Genomic DNA, 18,159 nt, shown 5'->3' on the forward strand with positions numbered 1-18,159 from the left:
AAATATGAGTAAAAATTACCACAAAAATAATTTTTATCTGTATAGCACTTTACATAATATGTATATACTATCTAACATTCTACCCACAACTATCTGAAGTATGTCCGGTAGATTCCCCATACAGAGGTAAGAAAACTGAGTATCAAAGAGGTTAAATTACCTATTTAGAAATTTATAACTAGTAGGTGGTATAGCTAAGACTAGACACCCTCTTAGTTCAGTGGTCTTGCCACCATTATGAAGGGATGAACCCAAAGAAGAATGGAGAACTTAAATTATCTATACATTAAAACTTGGTATAAGTTCAGATATACAAAAATGAAGAATTACACAAATTTCTGAGAGCAGTGGTGTGAAAAAAGTGACCAAAAACTGACACATTTTTTTTTTTTTTTGAGGTACGCGGGCCTCTCACTGTTGTGGCCTCTCCCGTTGCGGAGCACAGGCTTCGGACGCACAGGCTCAGTGGCCACGGCTCACGGGCCCAGCAGCAGCCATGGCTCACGGGCCCAGCCGCTCTGCGGCATGTGGGATCTTCCTGGACCGGGGCACGAACCCGTGTCCCCTGCATCGGCAGGCGGACTCTCAACCACTGCGCCACCAGGGAAGCCCTGACACAAACATTTTTTAAATGCACAAGAATACTAACTTTTCTTTTGATGTACACCTAAAGGGACATGGCATACTTTACCACTAGCCTCTGGATACTAACTCACAATATTTGCTTCTCATTTTTTTAAACTGTTAGAAAAAAAAAAAAAGCACAAAAATATTAGCTCTGTTATTCAGATCTATCTCACCTCCCATTATGTAGAAGTCATTTGTTACTATAAAGCTTTGGAACACAGTTGTGCCTGTTTAACAGATGTTTATTTTCATTAAACCTACCGGGCTCTGTGACTGTTTTTGGCTTCTCAGTTTCCACAGGGTCTGGATTTTCAGGCATTTCTTGAATATCGTCTTCTGCAAATCCGGTATCAGGGCTGCTGGTTGGTTTATCATCATCTTCATGACTGAGAGATGGTGAAGCTTCTCTTTTACTTATCTCTAAAACAGCTGCTAGAAGCTCTTCTTCACTCATTCCGTCAAATCCTGAGTTTTCCAATTCAGACTTACCAGGTTCTAGTCTGCAAGATTTTGAATCCTGAAGAATAGAGTTGCTTTTAGAAGAAACTGGAATGCCTACAAATATAGCAATCTTGGAGTTTAAAGTGATAGGGACTCCCCTGGTGGCACAGTGGTTAAGAATCCACCTGCCAACGCAGGGGACACGTGTTCGAGCCCTGGTCCGGGGAGATCCCACATGCTGCAGATCAACTAAGCCTGTGCAACACAAGTACTGAGCCTGCGCTCTAGAGCCCATGCACCATAACTACTGAAGCCCGCGCGCCTAGAGCCCCGTGCTCCGCAACAAGAGAAGCCACCGCAATGAGAAGCCCACGCACCGCAACAAAGAGTAGCCCCTCCTGGCTGAAACTAGAGAAAGCCCGCGCACAGCAACAAGGAAGGAACGGACGGAGGGAGGGAGGGAAGGAAGGAAGGAAGAAAGAAATCTTGCCATTTGTGACATCACTGAAGGACCCTGAGGGAAATAAGTTACACAAAGACAAATAATGTATGATCTCACTTACATGTGGAATCTAAAAAACAAACAAACAAAAAAACTAAGCTCACAGATACAGAGAACACATTGGTTGTTACCAGAGGTGGGGGCTAGGGAGTGAGTGAAATGGGTGAAGGGGCAAAAAGGTATAAACTTCCAGTTATAAAATAAATAAGTCACAGGGATGTAATGTACAGTATGGTGACTACAGTTAATAATATCATACTGCATACTGAAAGGTGCTAAGAGTACATCTGAAAAATCCTCATTCACAAGAAATGATCCATCCTGTGTATTTATTAAGTTTGCTGATGCTGGTTATGAAAGGCATTTGTTTGGACAGTCAGATATTTTGGTGAGAAATTACTTACCTTTTCCAGGTCTTCCTGCTGCTGTTCACTGCCTGACATTTCACAAAGTCTCTGGCTAAGGGCCACAGAGCGTTTAAGCTCATCTTCACTGTCTGAATCAAGGCATAAAGCCAAGGAATTCTTGGATTTGAAGGTGAAATTCCTGTAATTTAAGAAAAACGAACAAACAAAAAAACCCTATGTAAGTCTGACAAATAAACATTTGTCCTTGTTATTTTTTTGAAGTATAAATATCAATTAAAACAAAAAGCTTTTCCATTATGGAGAATGATTTAACAGAGAAAAAAAGATATATGAAAAGAGGTATATTTAAGAATTACCTTTGCCCTACTCCAAAAGAGCCATGCTTTGAAAATCAGACAACTCTTATGCTATTATATATTATCAGTAAACCAATCACTTTGTGCCTTTTTTCTTTTAATGATCAACTCCAAAGAAGTTTGTTACTGGCTTTATAAAGCAAGTACCTTACTGAATGCATGCAGACATAGCAATGAATACATTTTTGACAAGAGAGTGCATGAGGACTAATTTTTGCTCTTTTAAATTATAATCCATGTACTTTGAAATTAACAGTAACATTCCACTTATCCATTTATATGTAGGTCCAACTTCTGGCAACCTCTACCTTGTAGAACACAGGAACTTAAAAGTAAAAAAAACAAAACAAAAAAAACGCCTCTGAGGAAGGCAGCAGTTTCGAAGCCCATGAACTTTACTCTTCGGGCAGGGACCTTATTTCCCCAGGAAATAGTGTATAAAATAATGTAGCAAGTTCATCAAGAAATGAGAGCTAAGAAATGAGAGAGAATAACCACAAAAAGGGCAATAAAGAACTATAAAGTAATTTAAGTTAAAGGTAAACTGTCTTATAAGAATTAAGAGCCTCTGAGGGCATTATCACATTAAAACACAGTGCAATAACTGATATTTACAATGCCGATTTTAAGTAATTACAACATACTTAAATTATCTGCAGCGTATTTTATTTAATATAAGGAATTCTGTAAGCTTACAGAGATATAACCATCTAAAATGGTTAAAACATTTTAAAGATTACAATTAAAAAGGCAATTTTTATAAGGACAAGCTTCAGTTATATAAAAATTCATTTATTTGGAATATCAAATATTATTCTTCAATGATACCAGATAAGTAAGGTGTTACTGTGTTGTCTTCTAAGTGAGCTGAAAATAAACTAAAGGAAAAAGTGGTAAAGGTCAAAAAGCACAAATTTTCTTTGATGAAGGTTAACATAAATTCATATGCTGTACTAAAAAAAAAAAAATGTAAAATGGAAATAGGAAAATGCAATAATCTAAATGTGAAAACTGTAAATAAACATGTAGAATGATGGCACCAAGAAATAAGAGGCCACAATGGAAATCAGGAGGATTGCATAGCAACGTAGATCAAAGAAAAGAGGCAAGTGGTCAGTGATAAACCCAACCATAGTCTTTGGCTGAGAGCAGCCAGGATATCACTGCACTTCAGTCTGAACACTTGAATAGCCTCCCAATATGTGTTCAAAAAGGGTTAATATAACTTAGAAATAGCCAATTAGCTATCTTAATTCTTCATTTCTGATTTCATGCTCACCAAGCAAAACTGAACATATTGATTTATTTATCCATGTAAATACTTTGCTGAAGAAGGGTGACACCTGGCTACTAATATACCAGGGTCAAATGTGACAAAGGACATTATAGAAGAACCAATGGTATTCTGGTTCATGGCTCAGCCTCTTTTAAGTTTGATCGGCATGACAGGTCTTCTAGGGCCTAATCATCCTTTATTGACCAACTCTCAAATTCTCATAGCAGTAAGACCCTGGAGAACAGATTGACCATGCCAAGTATAATGATGCCCAATGAAACCATCTCTTTCTTGAAGCTATAGTGATTTGGTACATAAAGAGTGCATTCCATTAATAGTTACTATATTCACAGAAGGCAGCTTGCCTGTAGTAAGGAAAAATATTCATCCTGTAAATGCATCACTTGCTCACTTTCTAAGCAGCCAAGTGGTATTGCTCATTTGTATCTTGAGAACGGGCAAGAGTATTCATATCGGTACCATTTCAGATTTCTAGTCAGTTAGTCATCTGGTTTTAATTGCACTGAAAAATAATTAACAGGAGGAAAAGAAAATAGCAATTCCCAAATGTCATTTTATGGTTATATAAGCCCCCCAAAAGCCCTTAAACAACAAAAGTGTCTCTTTTCTAAAAGTACTTTGGGACATCAAATTTTTAGAAAAACTAATTTTAAAGACAAATGACAAAGAAGTCATTTAGAAATGTCTAATCAGGAACTGTGGTTCTAGTCAAATCACAGAGGAGGTATATTAAAAAAAAAAAGTATTTGTTTCCTTCTTGGACAAACTTTTGGTCTTAAGCAAAAAACATTTGTAGAATAGCTACATTCTAATGTGTATTTGTTTTCCTGTCCCCTTTCAGAATAGCTCCAGCTCAGTGTCTAAGACAATAAGTCCCACACTGGCTAGCAACAGGTGAAAAGATATTTTGGAATCTCCATGTGTATATTTGAAGAATGGTGCTTTTTATACCAGTAGGGGTTATTTTAACCCTTCAATCCTTAAAATCCCTCATCATTAGTCAATTTCTAGAGTTGTAGGATGAAAATATTACATACAACAGATGATTTAAGAAGTTTTAAAACAAAATTTTGAGAGAACCATCTGAACTTGATTCAGTGTTAAAAACTTGATACTCACTAAATTACAGTTTAAAGCATATTCAGGAAAATTCCAAAGTACAGTAATGCAGAGCAATTATCATGCAAAAAGAGAAACAATAAGAAAAGGGGAAGGGATAATCTTGGAAATCAGGGTAAGCCAAATCCTTAAAAATACAAATTTTGGGTACACAAGAAATATAACTCACTTTGAAGGTGTAGAAGGGCTGGTGATGCAGGAATTCACCATTTGAGAGGCTTTCAATGGTCTAGAACTATCAGAAAATTAGAAAATATATATGTATACAATTACTATTACTAAAAATATATTTAACTTATTAAATGAATTATTCTGTATTATAGTCCCTTATATATCCTCTTGAAAAGCAAACAATTATAATACTTTTAAACTAACAATAGAGGCCAAAAGAGAAAACAAAATACTTTCTCTAGGCTCTTCCTTATCTAATGATCTAAATAAACAACATTGAAAACGAAGTCAAATACAATATAAAGAGAACTTGGGAAATTCTCTTTGTCTCAGTTCTTTTAAGCAATAAAGTAACAATAGCTCTCATTTATTGAGGACTTACTAGATGTCAGGCACTGTAGTAAGAACTCTTGTGTATTACCTCATTTAATGTTCACAACTACCCTGTTATTTTCCCTACAGACAGGTCAAGGAATTTGTTCAAAATCTTAAAGCTATCATATCACTGAGTCAGAGAGCCTGGTTTCAGGCCTGTGATCATTAAACAGCCTTGGCTAATGGTTTGAAAGTACTGCCAGAAAGAATACTAGCTCCACCAGTAGAGGGCAGTTTCCATCAAGCAAAAACATCTATTCTAATGAAAGGCCATAAGAGAAAAATCCAGAAACACTGATTCTCTGGGAACATGTTGTTATTGATTTATTGAGGCCTTTAGTGTAAACGTACATGATGTAGAATATATTTCAATTATTAATCCAAGGGGAATAATTTTTACAAAACTTCATTAATTCATGTTAGCAAATGTTCATTTGCTTTCTGTAATGTCTATTATTCCATGTCAATGAAGAGACCTGGCTCTTCCAGTTACTAACTGTATGAGCTTAAGAAAAATCACTTAATTTCCTTGGATCTCCTCTGTAAAATTAAGAAAGACAAAAATCTCTAAAATCCCTTTCACCTCTAAAGCTCTAGAACTTTATGATTATACCAAACTAGTGTTCAAGTATAAAAAAGAACTACAATATATGGCTCCAAAGTAATGCAAGTACGCAGAAGAAAGAGCAACATTTAGAGAAGTCTTAAGGTTTTCCTGGCATTCATGATGATGCAAAATAGAATGTAAAAGTTACTTCTTTTCTCAAGGAAAAATTTCGAGGAGCCATTGAAGTTCTTTGCTCAAACTGGTAATAATACATTTATGAAGACACAATCTATTTTGGGGGTCCCAGCATAATATTTAATGTACTGTTTCTCAAGTTTGCATACTCCAGAGTCAGCAGAGGCATTTGTTAAAAAATATTGATTCCCCAGCCCTATATCAGATTTGCTGAAACAGAACTTCTAAGGAACAAACACAGGAATCAGTATTTTTAGCATTCAAGTGACTCTTATGATCATGCAAATTTGGTTTATATTCCCCAAATGTATCAAACTATCTTCTAGTGATCTAAAAGAGTAAGGAGCACTCCCGGAAAAGGTAATTTATTATGAAAGGCAATTAATATATGTTGAAAGTTTTTGTTTAAGCATTTTATTCAATTACTTAAATCAGGTAAAACTTAGCACAAAGTCCCAAAATAAAGCAAAATAAAAATCTCCTTCTTGGTCTGATTTTACCTGGAGTCATGTTATGTAGTTCAGTCATTCTTTTGATCAGATACTAAAAGCCTTTCTACTTCAAAAGGGAAAGAAATTCTCAAGGACTTACATTGCCATTTGTGCACTCCAACCAAGGTTGAAGGGTGGTTTTGTATTTTCAGTGCAATGAGACGAGAGGGTCAGGTATCTTGGAATGATGACTTGCTGCCCAATCTTGTTGTTAAGTGAGAGAGCAACATTGAAGCTATATCGTTTCAAATGAAGAATGAGGATCCTGAAAAACAGGAGATGATAACATTATTAGTTTATACATAATAGAGGTAGCTCTCTTACAGGTAAGAAGAGATCACTGTAACTAACCATGTTAGACAGCTTTTGATTTAAAGACTACATTAGGCTGAACTAAAGATCTGTCAAAGAACATTTACTGAATACTTGCCACGTGCTAGGCATTTTGCTAGGTACTACGAATAAAAATAAAAATAAAACACAGGCATTGGGTAGATATTAATTGGGAGGTCTCAGTAAAATAATGTTCCTAGAAAAAAAATCAAAACACATCAGACAAGAAAACTAATTTTAGAATACTGGTATTGATAATGGATCAAATCCCTAAATTATTTATTTCAATGTTATATAGTTTACCAAAAAATGGATGTTATATAACGACAAATGGTAATTTAAAGTGTTAAACAGGACCTCCCTGGTGGCGTAGTGGTTAAGAATCGCCTGCTAATGCAGGGGACATGGGTTTGAGCCCTGGTTCGGGAAGATCCCACATGCCGCGGAGCAACTAAGCCCATGCGCCACAACTAATAAGCCTGGGCTCTAGAGCCCACGAGCCACAACTACTGAAGCCTGCGCACCTAGAGCCCGTGCTCCGCAACAAGAGAAGCCACGGCAATGAGAAGCCTGCTCACTGCAACTAGAGAAAGCCTGCACACAGCAATGAAGACCCAACACAGTCAAAAATAAATAAATTTATTAAAATAAATAAATCAAGTGTTAAACAGCCCTTATGTTTGATGGTGAAAATTAATTTTTTTAAGATGACTTTTGACAAGAACTATTCTTATTTCAGTAGCACATTCTCTAGAGAAAGGTAAGAGAGAAATGAAAAGTTTTCTCCACTTATAAAAAAGTTCTATATGGGCTTCCCTGGTGGCACAGTGGTTGAGAGTCCGCCTGCCGATGTAGGGGACAAGGGTTCGTGCTCCAGTCTGGGAGGATCCCACATGCCGCGGAGCGGCTGTGCCCGTGAGCCATGGCCGCTGAGCCTGCGCGTCCGGAGCCTGTGCTCCGCAATGGGAGAGGCCACAACAGTGAGAGGCCCGCGTACCGCAAAAAAAAAAAAAAAAAAAAAGTTCTATAAAATGTACATGCACAACAAATTATAATTGAGTGTTACACATTACTGAATTAAAAATTTACTAGTAAGTCCCCATTATTATTCCAAAGTCTCATCAGCCTCGTTCTCTTGTTGCCATCTTCTTGGGACTCTCAGGTTCCTTCTCTTCTTCAACTTTCCAAATCTTCTTCCTTTCTTATACAAGAGAATTGTAGCTTTCCATTCTCTACCCTCTTCATATCTCAGCTTTGCTGACCTTCTTTACCAATCCATCTGATAAGCCTCACTTATTCAGTAATATTTGTAAGTACTTTAAAGAAGAAAAATTGAAGAGCCAATTAATTTTACCTGGGTAGCCTGTTAAATTTGTGCCTGACAAGAGCACATTTCCCACCACACTTCTCACAGGAATACTCAAGTTCTTCTGCCTGTAAAAAGACAAGAGGGAAAAATAAAGTATAAAGTTGAATTAGCACTGCCCCATTAAATACTATTTTCTCTAGTCATACTAGTTCAGTGGAATGACAACTCCGACCAGTTTAAATTTTGTGTCTAGAATCATAAGCTTTACTAAATTAAGACCTAATCCTCAAAATATAGTTATAATATCATGCCCTGTTTCAGAATTCCTAATTTCCTTTTTTTTACCAAGGAAACATCTCAATTTATGACAGTAACTAAACTATAGTAGCAGATTCTCAACCTTTTCCCCATGGATACACAAGAACCACTGCCAAGAGTATATCCAGATTTTAACATTTGGCCATAGCAGAGATAAGATCACCTTCAGGTTAGGCGGAGTTCCTGGTCTGTTAGGTGTAACTCTACCCCTTTCTTATAATGGAACTCAATCTTCTGGTGACAGCCCACTAAGAACAACTGCTCTAAAAGGACCAAAGTTTGGGGTGGATATCATTACCTAGAGAAAACTGAAACAAGAAATCCTTAAAAAATGGGGGTAAAGATACACAGGAAAAGCTTCAAATTCTATGATAATAACAGGAATAGTAAGGAATGACTAAAACAAAAAGAAAAGCAGAATATTTATCCTTGGGTGGAGCTGAATATTCATCATTTCAAGAACAGAGGTCTTTTTTTTTTTTTAAATCTTAGGATGACAACCCTGCCCATTTGCTACAACAAAATAAGAACCACTATTATACAGATGGCAAACTGCCATCAATTATAAGGACTGCTACACAACATGTCCAATTATGCCCCAGAAACTTTCTGAATATCTGTAACAGTATAACACAAATGCAAATATTTATCTATAGCTCTGAATAAACATGACTTGTCCTTTCTGTTTCTAACATGGTACATATAACCTAAGGAGAAGCAAAAAGTATTTTTTTTCATTCCTCAGATCTTAGTATACTAACTTAGATAGTGTCTCCAATTTTGACTCACATTACCCAATTTTAGCATATGTCACTTCATATTATTTGTTTATAAACAAATGCTTCTAAGGTTGTCTAAAACACTTGCTGTTGAGTTAGATGTATAATCTACTTGAGCAATTAATTTTCATCTACAATCAGTTAACAACCATATTTACCAAGCTCCTAAAAAATACTATTTATAAATATTTCTCATTTGTTTCCCCTGCAACTATTTTGTCAAAACTCCGCCTTAAATAAACCAACTTCAAATACAATTATCTATGATATATAAAATTTAGTTATGTGGAAATACCAAAAGATATTATTTACCCTAAAGAAAAGATCAAGGGAATCTTGAATTGAACGAGGAGGGAGTGGCTTTTTCCTTCGAGGAAGGTCAATGGAGAGGTCATTAAACTGTTCTCTTTTGGGAATAATCTCTCCACATCTGTAAAAATAAAAGACAAATATAAGAATTTAGAAGCCTAACTGTGCAATATAAAATAAATACAAATATACTTCAGAAACACTGCTCCCCCACTGAACTTATCAGGTACTGAGAGACCATGACTAGGCATGAGAAATAAACATTTAAAACTTTTCTCATGCTTACTTTAACCCTTATTAAATCCATACAGGTAAAATATCAATTGAAAGTGTTTAAGTACTTTCTTAAAATGCTAAATTTAAAATTTTTATACTTTCCAAAAAACCCCCAAACTTTAAAACACTGAAGTATAATATATATATATAGAAAAGTGAACCAGTCAAAGTTGTATAGCTTGATGAATTATCAGTTAACACACACATGTAATCACCACTCAACTCAAGAAATAGAACACTATGAACTCCCTCCCTATAAGCCCCCTCACATGCCTCTTCCCAATCACTATCCCTTTCTTACTTCCAAAAGATAACTATTATCCTGACTTCCAACACAACAGTTGAGTTTTGGTTTTTTATCCAATCTGCCACTCTATGTCTTTTGATTGGAGCATGCAGTCCATTGACATTTAAGGTAATTATTGATAGATATGTATATATTGCCATTTTAAGCCTTATTTTCCAGTTGATTCTGTTTCTTCTTTGTTCCTTTCTTTTTCTTTTTGTGGCTTGATAATTTCCTTTTATTTTATGCTTGTGTTTTCTTCTTTTTGATTTTTGTGAATCTATTGTGTTTTTGATTTGTGGTCACCCTGCTTTTTGAGTATGTTAACCCCTTCCTATATCTACTTGCTTTATTTATTTATTTATTTTAAAAAATTTATTTATTTTGGCTGTGCCCAGTCTTAGTTGCAGCACACTGGATCTTCATTGCAGCATGTCAACTCTTAGTTGCAGCATGCATGTGGGATCTAGTTCCCCAACCAGGGATCGAACCTGGGCCCCCGGCACTGGGAGTGCAGAGTCTTACCCACTGGACCACCAGGGAAGTCCCTCTACTTGCTTTAGACTGATAGTCATACAGGCTCAAACACATTCTAAAAAATGGAACTGTCAGCCATAAAAAAAGAACGAAATAATGCTATTTGCAGCAACACGGATGCAACTAAAGATTATCATACTAAGTGAAGTAAGTCAGAAAGAGAAAGACAAATACCATATGATATCACTTATATGTGGAATCTAAAATATGACACAAATGAACCTATCTATGAAACAGAAACAGAATCACGGACATAGATAACAGACTGGTGGTTGCCAAGGGGGAGGGGGCTGGGGGGAAGGATAGTGTGGGAGGTTGGGGTTAGCAGATGTAAGCTACTATATATAGAATGGATAAACAAGGTCCCACTGTATACAGCACAGGGGACTACAGTCAATATCCTATGATAAACCATAATGAAAAAGAATATAAAAAAACAATGTATGTATGTATAACTGAATCACTTTGCTGTACAGCAGAAATTAACACAACACTGTAAAATAACTATACTTCAGTAAAAAAATATACAAACAGCTCATACAGCTCAATATCAAAAAAACAAACAACCAATCAAAAAATGGGCAGAAGACCTAAAGAGACATTCCTCCAAAGAAGACACAAAGATGGCCAAAAGGCACATGAAAAGATGCTCAACATCGCTAATTATCAGAGAAATGCAAATCAAAACTACAATGAGGTATCACCTCACACTGGTCAGAATGGCCATCATCAAAAAGTCTACGAATAATAAATGCTGCAGGGGGTGTGGAGAAACAGGAACCCTCCTACACTATTTGTGGGAATGTAAACTGCTGCAGCCAGTATGCAGAACAGTATGCAGGTTCCTTAAAAAACTAAAAATAGGGCTATCATGTGATCTTGTGATCCCACTCCTGGCCATATATCCAGAGAAAACCATAATTCGAAAAGATACACGTACCCCAATGTTCACTGCAGCACTATTTACAATACCCAAGACATGGAAGCAACCTAAGTGTCCCCTGGCAGATGAATAAATAAAGATGTTGGGTATCTATACAATGGAATACTACTCAGCCATTAAAAAAAGAAATAACGCCATTTGCAGCAACGTAGATGGACCTAGGTTTAATCATACCAAGTGAAGTAAGCCAGACAAAAACAAATATCATATGATATCACTTATATGTGGAATCTAGAAGAACAAAAAGGATACAGATGAATTTATTTCCAAAACAGAAAGACTCACAGACACAAAAAACAAACTTATGGTTACCAAAGGGGAAAGGGGTGTGGGGGGAGGGATAAATTAGGAGGCTGGGATTAACATATACACACTACTATGTATAAAACAGATAACCAACAAGGACCTACTATATAGCACAGGGAACTATACCCAATATTATGTAATAATCTATAAGGAAAAAGAATCTGTAAAAGAATATACACATATAACTGAATCACTATGTTATACACCTGAAACTTACATGATACTGATACTGTAAATAACTATACTTCAATAAAAAATGTTTTAAAAAATAGTTGAGTTTTACCTTTTCTGAACCTTACATAAATGGAACCATACAGAATGTTTTCTTTTAACTAGCTTCTTTTGTTCAACATGATTTTAAGATTCAACCATGCTTGTTGCAAATGGCTATAGCCCATTTTTTCATTGTTGCCTAGTATTAAGCTGTATGAGCATGCCACAATTTTTCCATATTGATGGACATCTGGACTATTTCCAGTTTTTGACTAAATGAACAATGTGTCAAATTGAAAATACTATGTGTTCTCAGTAAACATGTGTAGGCAGCTCTGTTTGGTAGCAGAATTGTTTGGTCATTGGATACATTTTATAGAATTTCAGAAAATGGGCTCAGAGATCAAAACATCATATTCAATTTACCTGGAAGCCAACTTATTTCTTTTACTTAGTTATAGTTGACTGTTTTTCATTTTGTCTGCATTATCAGCATTGTTAGTAATATTCATTTTCCTGCCCCAGTTCTCTATTGCAACAGTTGAACACTAGGGACTGTAAGAATACATCTGTTCTTCATTAAATAAACATTTATTGAGTGCTTCTCTCCTAGGCAGAATTCTAAGATGACCCTTGCCCTTCCTTGTATAATTCTATCCCCTTTGAGTGTGGGAGGACTGTGATTATGATGAGCTATCACTCCCATGATGATGTTACTTTACATGGCAAAAGGGATTTTGTAGATATAATTAATGTTACTAATCTTAACTGTAGAGTTCATCAAAAAGGAGATTATCTGAATGGTTGAGGCCTTATTACATGAACTCTTTAAATCTGGGTCTAGAGGTCTCAAACAGAGGAAGTCACAGATTAGAAGTCAGAGACATGCACTGCTGGCCTAAAGAAAGCAAATAGCACTGTTGTGAACTTCCTATAGAGGCCACAAGGCAAGAAACAATAGGCAACCTTTAGGAAATGAGTTGCCCCAGCCAACAGCTAACAAAAAAATGGGGACCTTAGTACTACAACTGAAAGGAACTAAATTCTGCTCACAACCTTAATGAGCTTAGAAGGGGACTGACTCCAGCCAACACCTTGATTTCAGCTTTCTGATACCTGAGCAAAGAACTCAGCCATACCCTGCCTAGACTTCTGACCTACAGAACTGAGTTAAGTGGATGTTGTTTTAAGCTGCTAAGTTTGGGACAATTTGTTATGCATCACTGAATATGTCTCCTATATGCTGAAACTGTTCTCGGCACTGGGGTTGTAGCAGAGAACAAACCAAGACAAAAATATGTCCCCTCATGAAGCTTTCATTATACTGGAGAAGAGATACAATAAAAATACATACATAAGTAAAATATATAGTATGCTAGGTAAGTGTTAAAGAAGAAAAAGAAAGTATAGAAGAGGGAAGCAAAAGATGAGAGTAGATGGCTGGAATTTTAGATATGGTAGCAAGAAAATGCCTCACTGAGCAAGTGATTTTTACATAAAGATATGGAGAAGGGAGGGCACTAGCTATGTGATAATATGGGGAAAGAGAAACAGTAAGTGAAAAGGCCGTGAGGTACCAGGATCCTGGCATTTTAAAATTTTATTTATTTATTTATTTATTTATTTGCTGTACGCGGGCCTCTCACTGTTGTGGCCTCTCCCATTGTGGAGCACAGGCTCCGGACGTGCAGGCTCAGCGGCCATGGCTCACGGGCCCAGCCGCTCCGCGGCATGTGGGATCTTCCTGGATCGGGGTACGAACCTGCATCCCCTGCATCGGCAGGCGGACTCTTAACCACTGTGCCACCAGGGAAGCCCTGGCATTTTTTTTAAAAAGCAAGAAGGACTTCCCTGGTGGCACAGTTGTTAAGAATCTGTCTGCCAGCACTATTTACAATAGCCAGGACATGGAAGGAACCTAAATGTCCATCGACAGAAGAACAGATAAAGAAGATGTGGCACATATATACAATGGAATATTACTCAGCCATAAAAAAGAATGAAATAATGCCATTTGCAGCAACATGGATGCACCTAGAGACTGTCATATTGAGTGAAATAAGTCAGACAGAAAAAGACAAATATCATATGATATTGCTTATATGTGGAATCTGAAAAATACGGTACAAATGAAGCTATTTACAAAACAGAAATAGAGTCACATATGCAGAAAACAAACTTATGGTAACCAATGGGGAAAAGTCGGGGGGGATAAGTTGGGAGATTGGGATTTACATATACACACTACTATATAAAACAGATAACTAGTAAGAACCTACTATATAGCACAGGGAACTCTACTCAATACACTGTAATGACCTATATGGGAATAGAATCAAAAGAGAGTGGATGTATGTATATGTATAACTGATACACTTTGCTGTATGGCAGAAACTAACAAAACACTGTATATCAACTATACTCTAATAAAAGTTAATTTAAAAAAGAAAAAAAAAAAGAATCTGTCTGCCAATGCAGGGGACACGGGTTCAACCCCTGGTCTGGGAAGATCCCACGTGCCATGAAGCAACTAAGCCCGTGTGCCACAACTACTGAGGCTGCGCTCTAGAGCCCATGAGCCACAACTACTGAAGCCCGTGTGCCTAGAGCCTGTACTCCACAACAAGAAGCCACCACAATGAGAAGCCCACACACCACAATGAAGTGTAGCCCCCACTCACCACAACTAGAGAAAGCCCATGCGCAGCCACGAAGACCCAATGCAGCCATAAATAAATAAACAAAAAACAAATAAATAAAAAACAAACAAATAAAGCAAGAAAGCTAGTTTGGTTCGAACAGAATGAGCAAGGGGAAACAGTGATAAGAGATGAAGTAAGAGAGTTAACTGGGAGAGAGGGGTTGCTGAAAGGCAAATCTTATGGAGTTTTGTAGATCATAGCAAGAATTTCAGCTTTTATTTTAAGGGTTATGAGCAGAGGACCGACATGAACTAACGTCCATTTTAAATGGATCACTTTGGCTAATGTGTTTAAAATAGACTACAGAGAGACAAGGGCAGAAACACAGTGATCAGTCAGAAGGTATTGCAACAATCCAGTCAAGAGATGATGGTGGTTTGGACCACAGCGGTGTCAGTGGAGGTAGTAAAAAGAGGTCAGATTCTGGTTGTATTTTTAAGGAAAAGCTCAAAGGATTTGCTGACATATGGGATGCAGGGGTGCAAGAGAAAGAAAAGAAAACTTAAGAAATACACCACACTGTTGTACTGATAAACTCTAAGTACTGAACTGTCATTACTGAGATAGGGAAGACTGCAGAAGGAGGTTTTATGGGGGATTATTAAGTACTTAGTTTTAGATGTTTTAAGTTCTTTAAATGGAGAATTCATACAAATTCTTCATATTCAAGAATATATTACTAATATATTGAAATGGCTTATAACCATCGAAAACCAGTCAATCTAAACTATAACAGTTTAAAAAAATTAAGTACATTTGGCAAACAGGTCAAACTAACTTACAGCCAGATGGGACAGAGGCTAAACATGGAAAATTACAATTCAGGGATAAGGTGTATAGAATCTTCCTTCAGCCAGAAACTATTTTATCTTTAAAGAGTTGTCTTAAAGAAAATGACTAATAAAGAAACTAAGGCAAGGCCTTCGAGGAGGTAGTTGTACTGCTGCTGCAGCCCCAGAGAACCTTGTTACCTCCTGGACTTGCCAACTCTTGGGTCACTGTTCAGTCTGGATGCCTGGCATTCAGCTTCATGCTTACACACTGTGAGCCAGGTCACTTCATGCACTGGTACACACACCTCAACTGCACACCCAATATTTGGGTGCTGCATAACTGGAATGGCTGACTGATGCTGTTGGCCCAGTGAAGCAGGCATCACTTTGACATAGCTTTCTTTCTTCCTGTGATGCCTGTGGCCATTTCTACCACAGGCAACAGAAATTTTCCTATCAAAAAAAACTTGGTTGACACCCCACAGTTAAATGAAATATTAACAGTGACAAACTGCTTCTCTCTCTGACTTGAACAAATTTTGTTTGGAAAGTGCATTAGAAGAAACGGAGGGATGGCTATCATACTGTGGGCTCTCTAGCTTTTGCAAGACGATGAACTGTATTACTAAGACCCAGACCTTTTCTTTAAAAAATAATTTATCGGGCTTCCCTGGTGGCGCAGTGGTTGAGAGTCCACCTGCCGATGCAGGGGATACGGGTTCGTGCTGCGGTCCGGGAAGATCCCACATGCCGCGGAGCGGCTGGGCCGGTGAGCGCCATGGCCGCTGAGCCTGCACGTCTGGAGCCTGTGCTCCGCAACGGGAGAGGCCACAACAGTGAGAGGCCCGCGTACCGCAAAAAAAAAAAAAAAAAAAAAAATTTATCCACTAGGGGGAAAAAAAAACACTGAAGAAACCATGAAGATAAAAAATGTCACAGATTAATGATGCAAAACTACTGTCTTGTAGTGTCCATGTGAATGTTCAAAATTCTAGTAAAAAATACTAGTGTCATAGCTGGAAGAGACCTCAGTGAACACTATCATTTTGAGCAGCCTAAGAAAAATAAATAAAGGGGACTTCCCTGGTGGTGCAGTGGTTAAGAATCTGCCTGCCGTGCAGGTGACATGGGTTCGATCCCTGGTCCGGGAAGATCCCACATGCCAGGGGCAACTAAGTCTGTGTGCCACAACTACTCAGCCTGTGCTCTAGAGCCCACGAGCCACAACTACTGAGCCCATGTGCCACAACTACTGAAGCTGGTGCACCTAGAGCCCAAGCTCTGCAACAAGAGAAGCCACTGCAATGAGAAGCCCGCACAGTGCAAGGAAGAGTAGCTCCTGCTCACTGCAACTAGAGAAAGCCCGTGCACAGCAATGAAGACCCAATGCAGCCAAAAAATAAATAAAAATTAAAGAAAAAAGAAAAATAAATAAATATGAAAGACAGAGAATGAAGGACATCATATGGCTAAATTTCCTAAAGAAAATTCCAGAATAAATGGAAGAGAAGCAGTGTGTAGAGAATAGTTTTTCTGAGCTGAAAAAAATCCCAAATCTTCAGATGAAAAAGCCCCATCATGTTAAATGCAAAATGCATGAAAAAGGGTCAATACCTAGATATAAATTAGTGAAACTCTGAATTTCAAAAATTAAGAATATCACAGATTTTCAGGAAGGAAAAGATTATCAACAAAATCAGACTTCTTCTAAGTGTCAGAGTAACAGGATATGATGGGACAGTATATGTAGTATGTTGAGGGGGAAGGCTGTGTCTCACTTAATAATTCTGTATTAAGTCATGTGTGAAAGCCACAGAATTAATTCTCATTTATATGTGGACTCTGAAGAATTCCACTCTCTGAAAAAAAATGTATTCAGAGATGTACTACTGATAAATGGAAGATTAATCAAAATAGAACTTTTTAATGTCAAGTACCTGGTAGAGAGTTCTGATAATGAGTATGGAAATTAACTAAATGTAGAAGGTAAATCTCAATAGTTAATGTAAACATGGTTAAAAAGCACTGCAAAAATTAAAAATAATCCACATTTTAATGTATCTTGTAAAAAAAAAAACCAACCCATTTTTTATAAAAACAATTTGGTTCAACAAAATAAGCAACTAATAGGAGGGAGTCTTTTCAGGGGAAAAAAGACGAGGGCTTCCCTGGTGGTGCAGTAGTTAAGAATTTGCCTGCCAATCCTGGGGACATGGGTTCGAGCCCTGACCTGGGAAGATCCCACACACTGCAGAGCAACTAAGCCCATGCGCCACAACTACTGAGCCTGAGCTCTAGAGCCTGCAAGACACAACTACTGAATTCCGCACGCCTAGAGCCCGTGCTCCGCAAAAACAGAAGCCACCGCAGTGAGAAACCTGTGCACCACGATGAAGAGCAGTCCCTGCTCGCCGCAACTAGAGAAAGCCCGCGAGCAGCAACAAAGATCCAACTCAACCAAAAATAAATAAATAAATTAATAATAATAAAAAAAAGATGAACAAGTATTCTCGAAGAGCTTGATTTTCCACACAGTGATTAAAAGGAAAAAAACCACACACACAGTAACACACACTCAAAAGGCAG

General features: G+C 37.4%; 1 protein-coding gene across 1 annotated transcript in view; it reads right to left on the reverse strand.

The window, feature by feature from the left end:
- The window catches only part of USP37 (ubiquitin specific peptidase 37), a 77,890-nt gene that overhangs the window by 19,347 nt on the left and 40,384 nt on the right, over window positions 1–18,159 (reverse strand). The window contains exons 12-17 of the mRNA XM_065880301.1: window positions 9,541–9,658; window positions 8,177–8,256; window positions 6,590–6,754; window positions 4,880–4,945; window positions 1,975–2,116; window positions 889–1,144 (exon numbers count right to left, since the gene is read on the reverse strand). Coding sequence (XP_065736373.1) covers window positions 889–1,144; window positions 1,975–2,116; window positions 4,880–4,945; window positions 6,590–6,754; window positions 8,177–8,256; window positions 9,541–9,658 — 827 coding nt within the window. The remainder of the gene's footprint in view (window positions 1–888; window positions 1,145–1,974; window positions 2,117–4,879; window positions 4,946–6,589; window positions 6,755–8,176; window positions 8,257–9,540; window positions 9,659–18,159) is intronic.

Source organism: Phocoena phocoena, chromosome 7 (assembly GCF_963924675.1).
Source record: "Phocoena phocoena chromosome 7, mPhoPho1.1, whole genome shotgun sequence".
Classification (NCBI taxonomy): domain Eukaryota; kingdom Metazoa; phylum Chordata; class Mammalia; order Artiodactyla; family Phocoenidae; genus Phocoena; species Phocoena phocoena.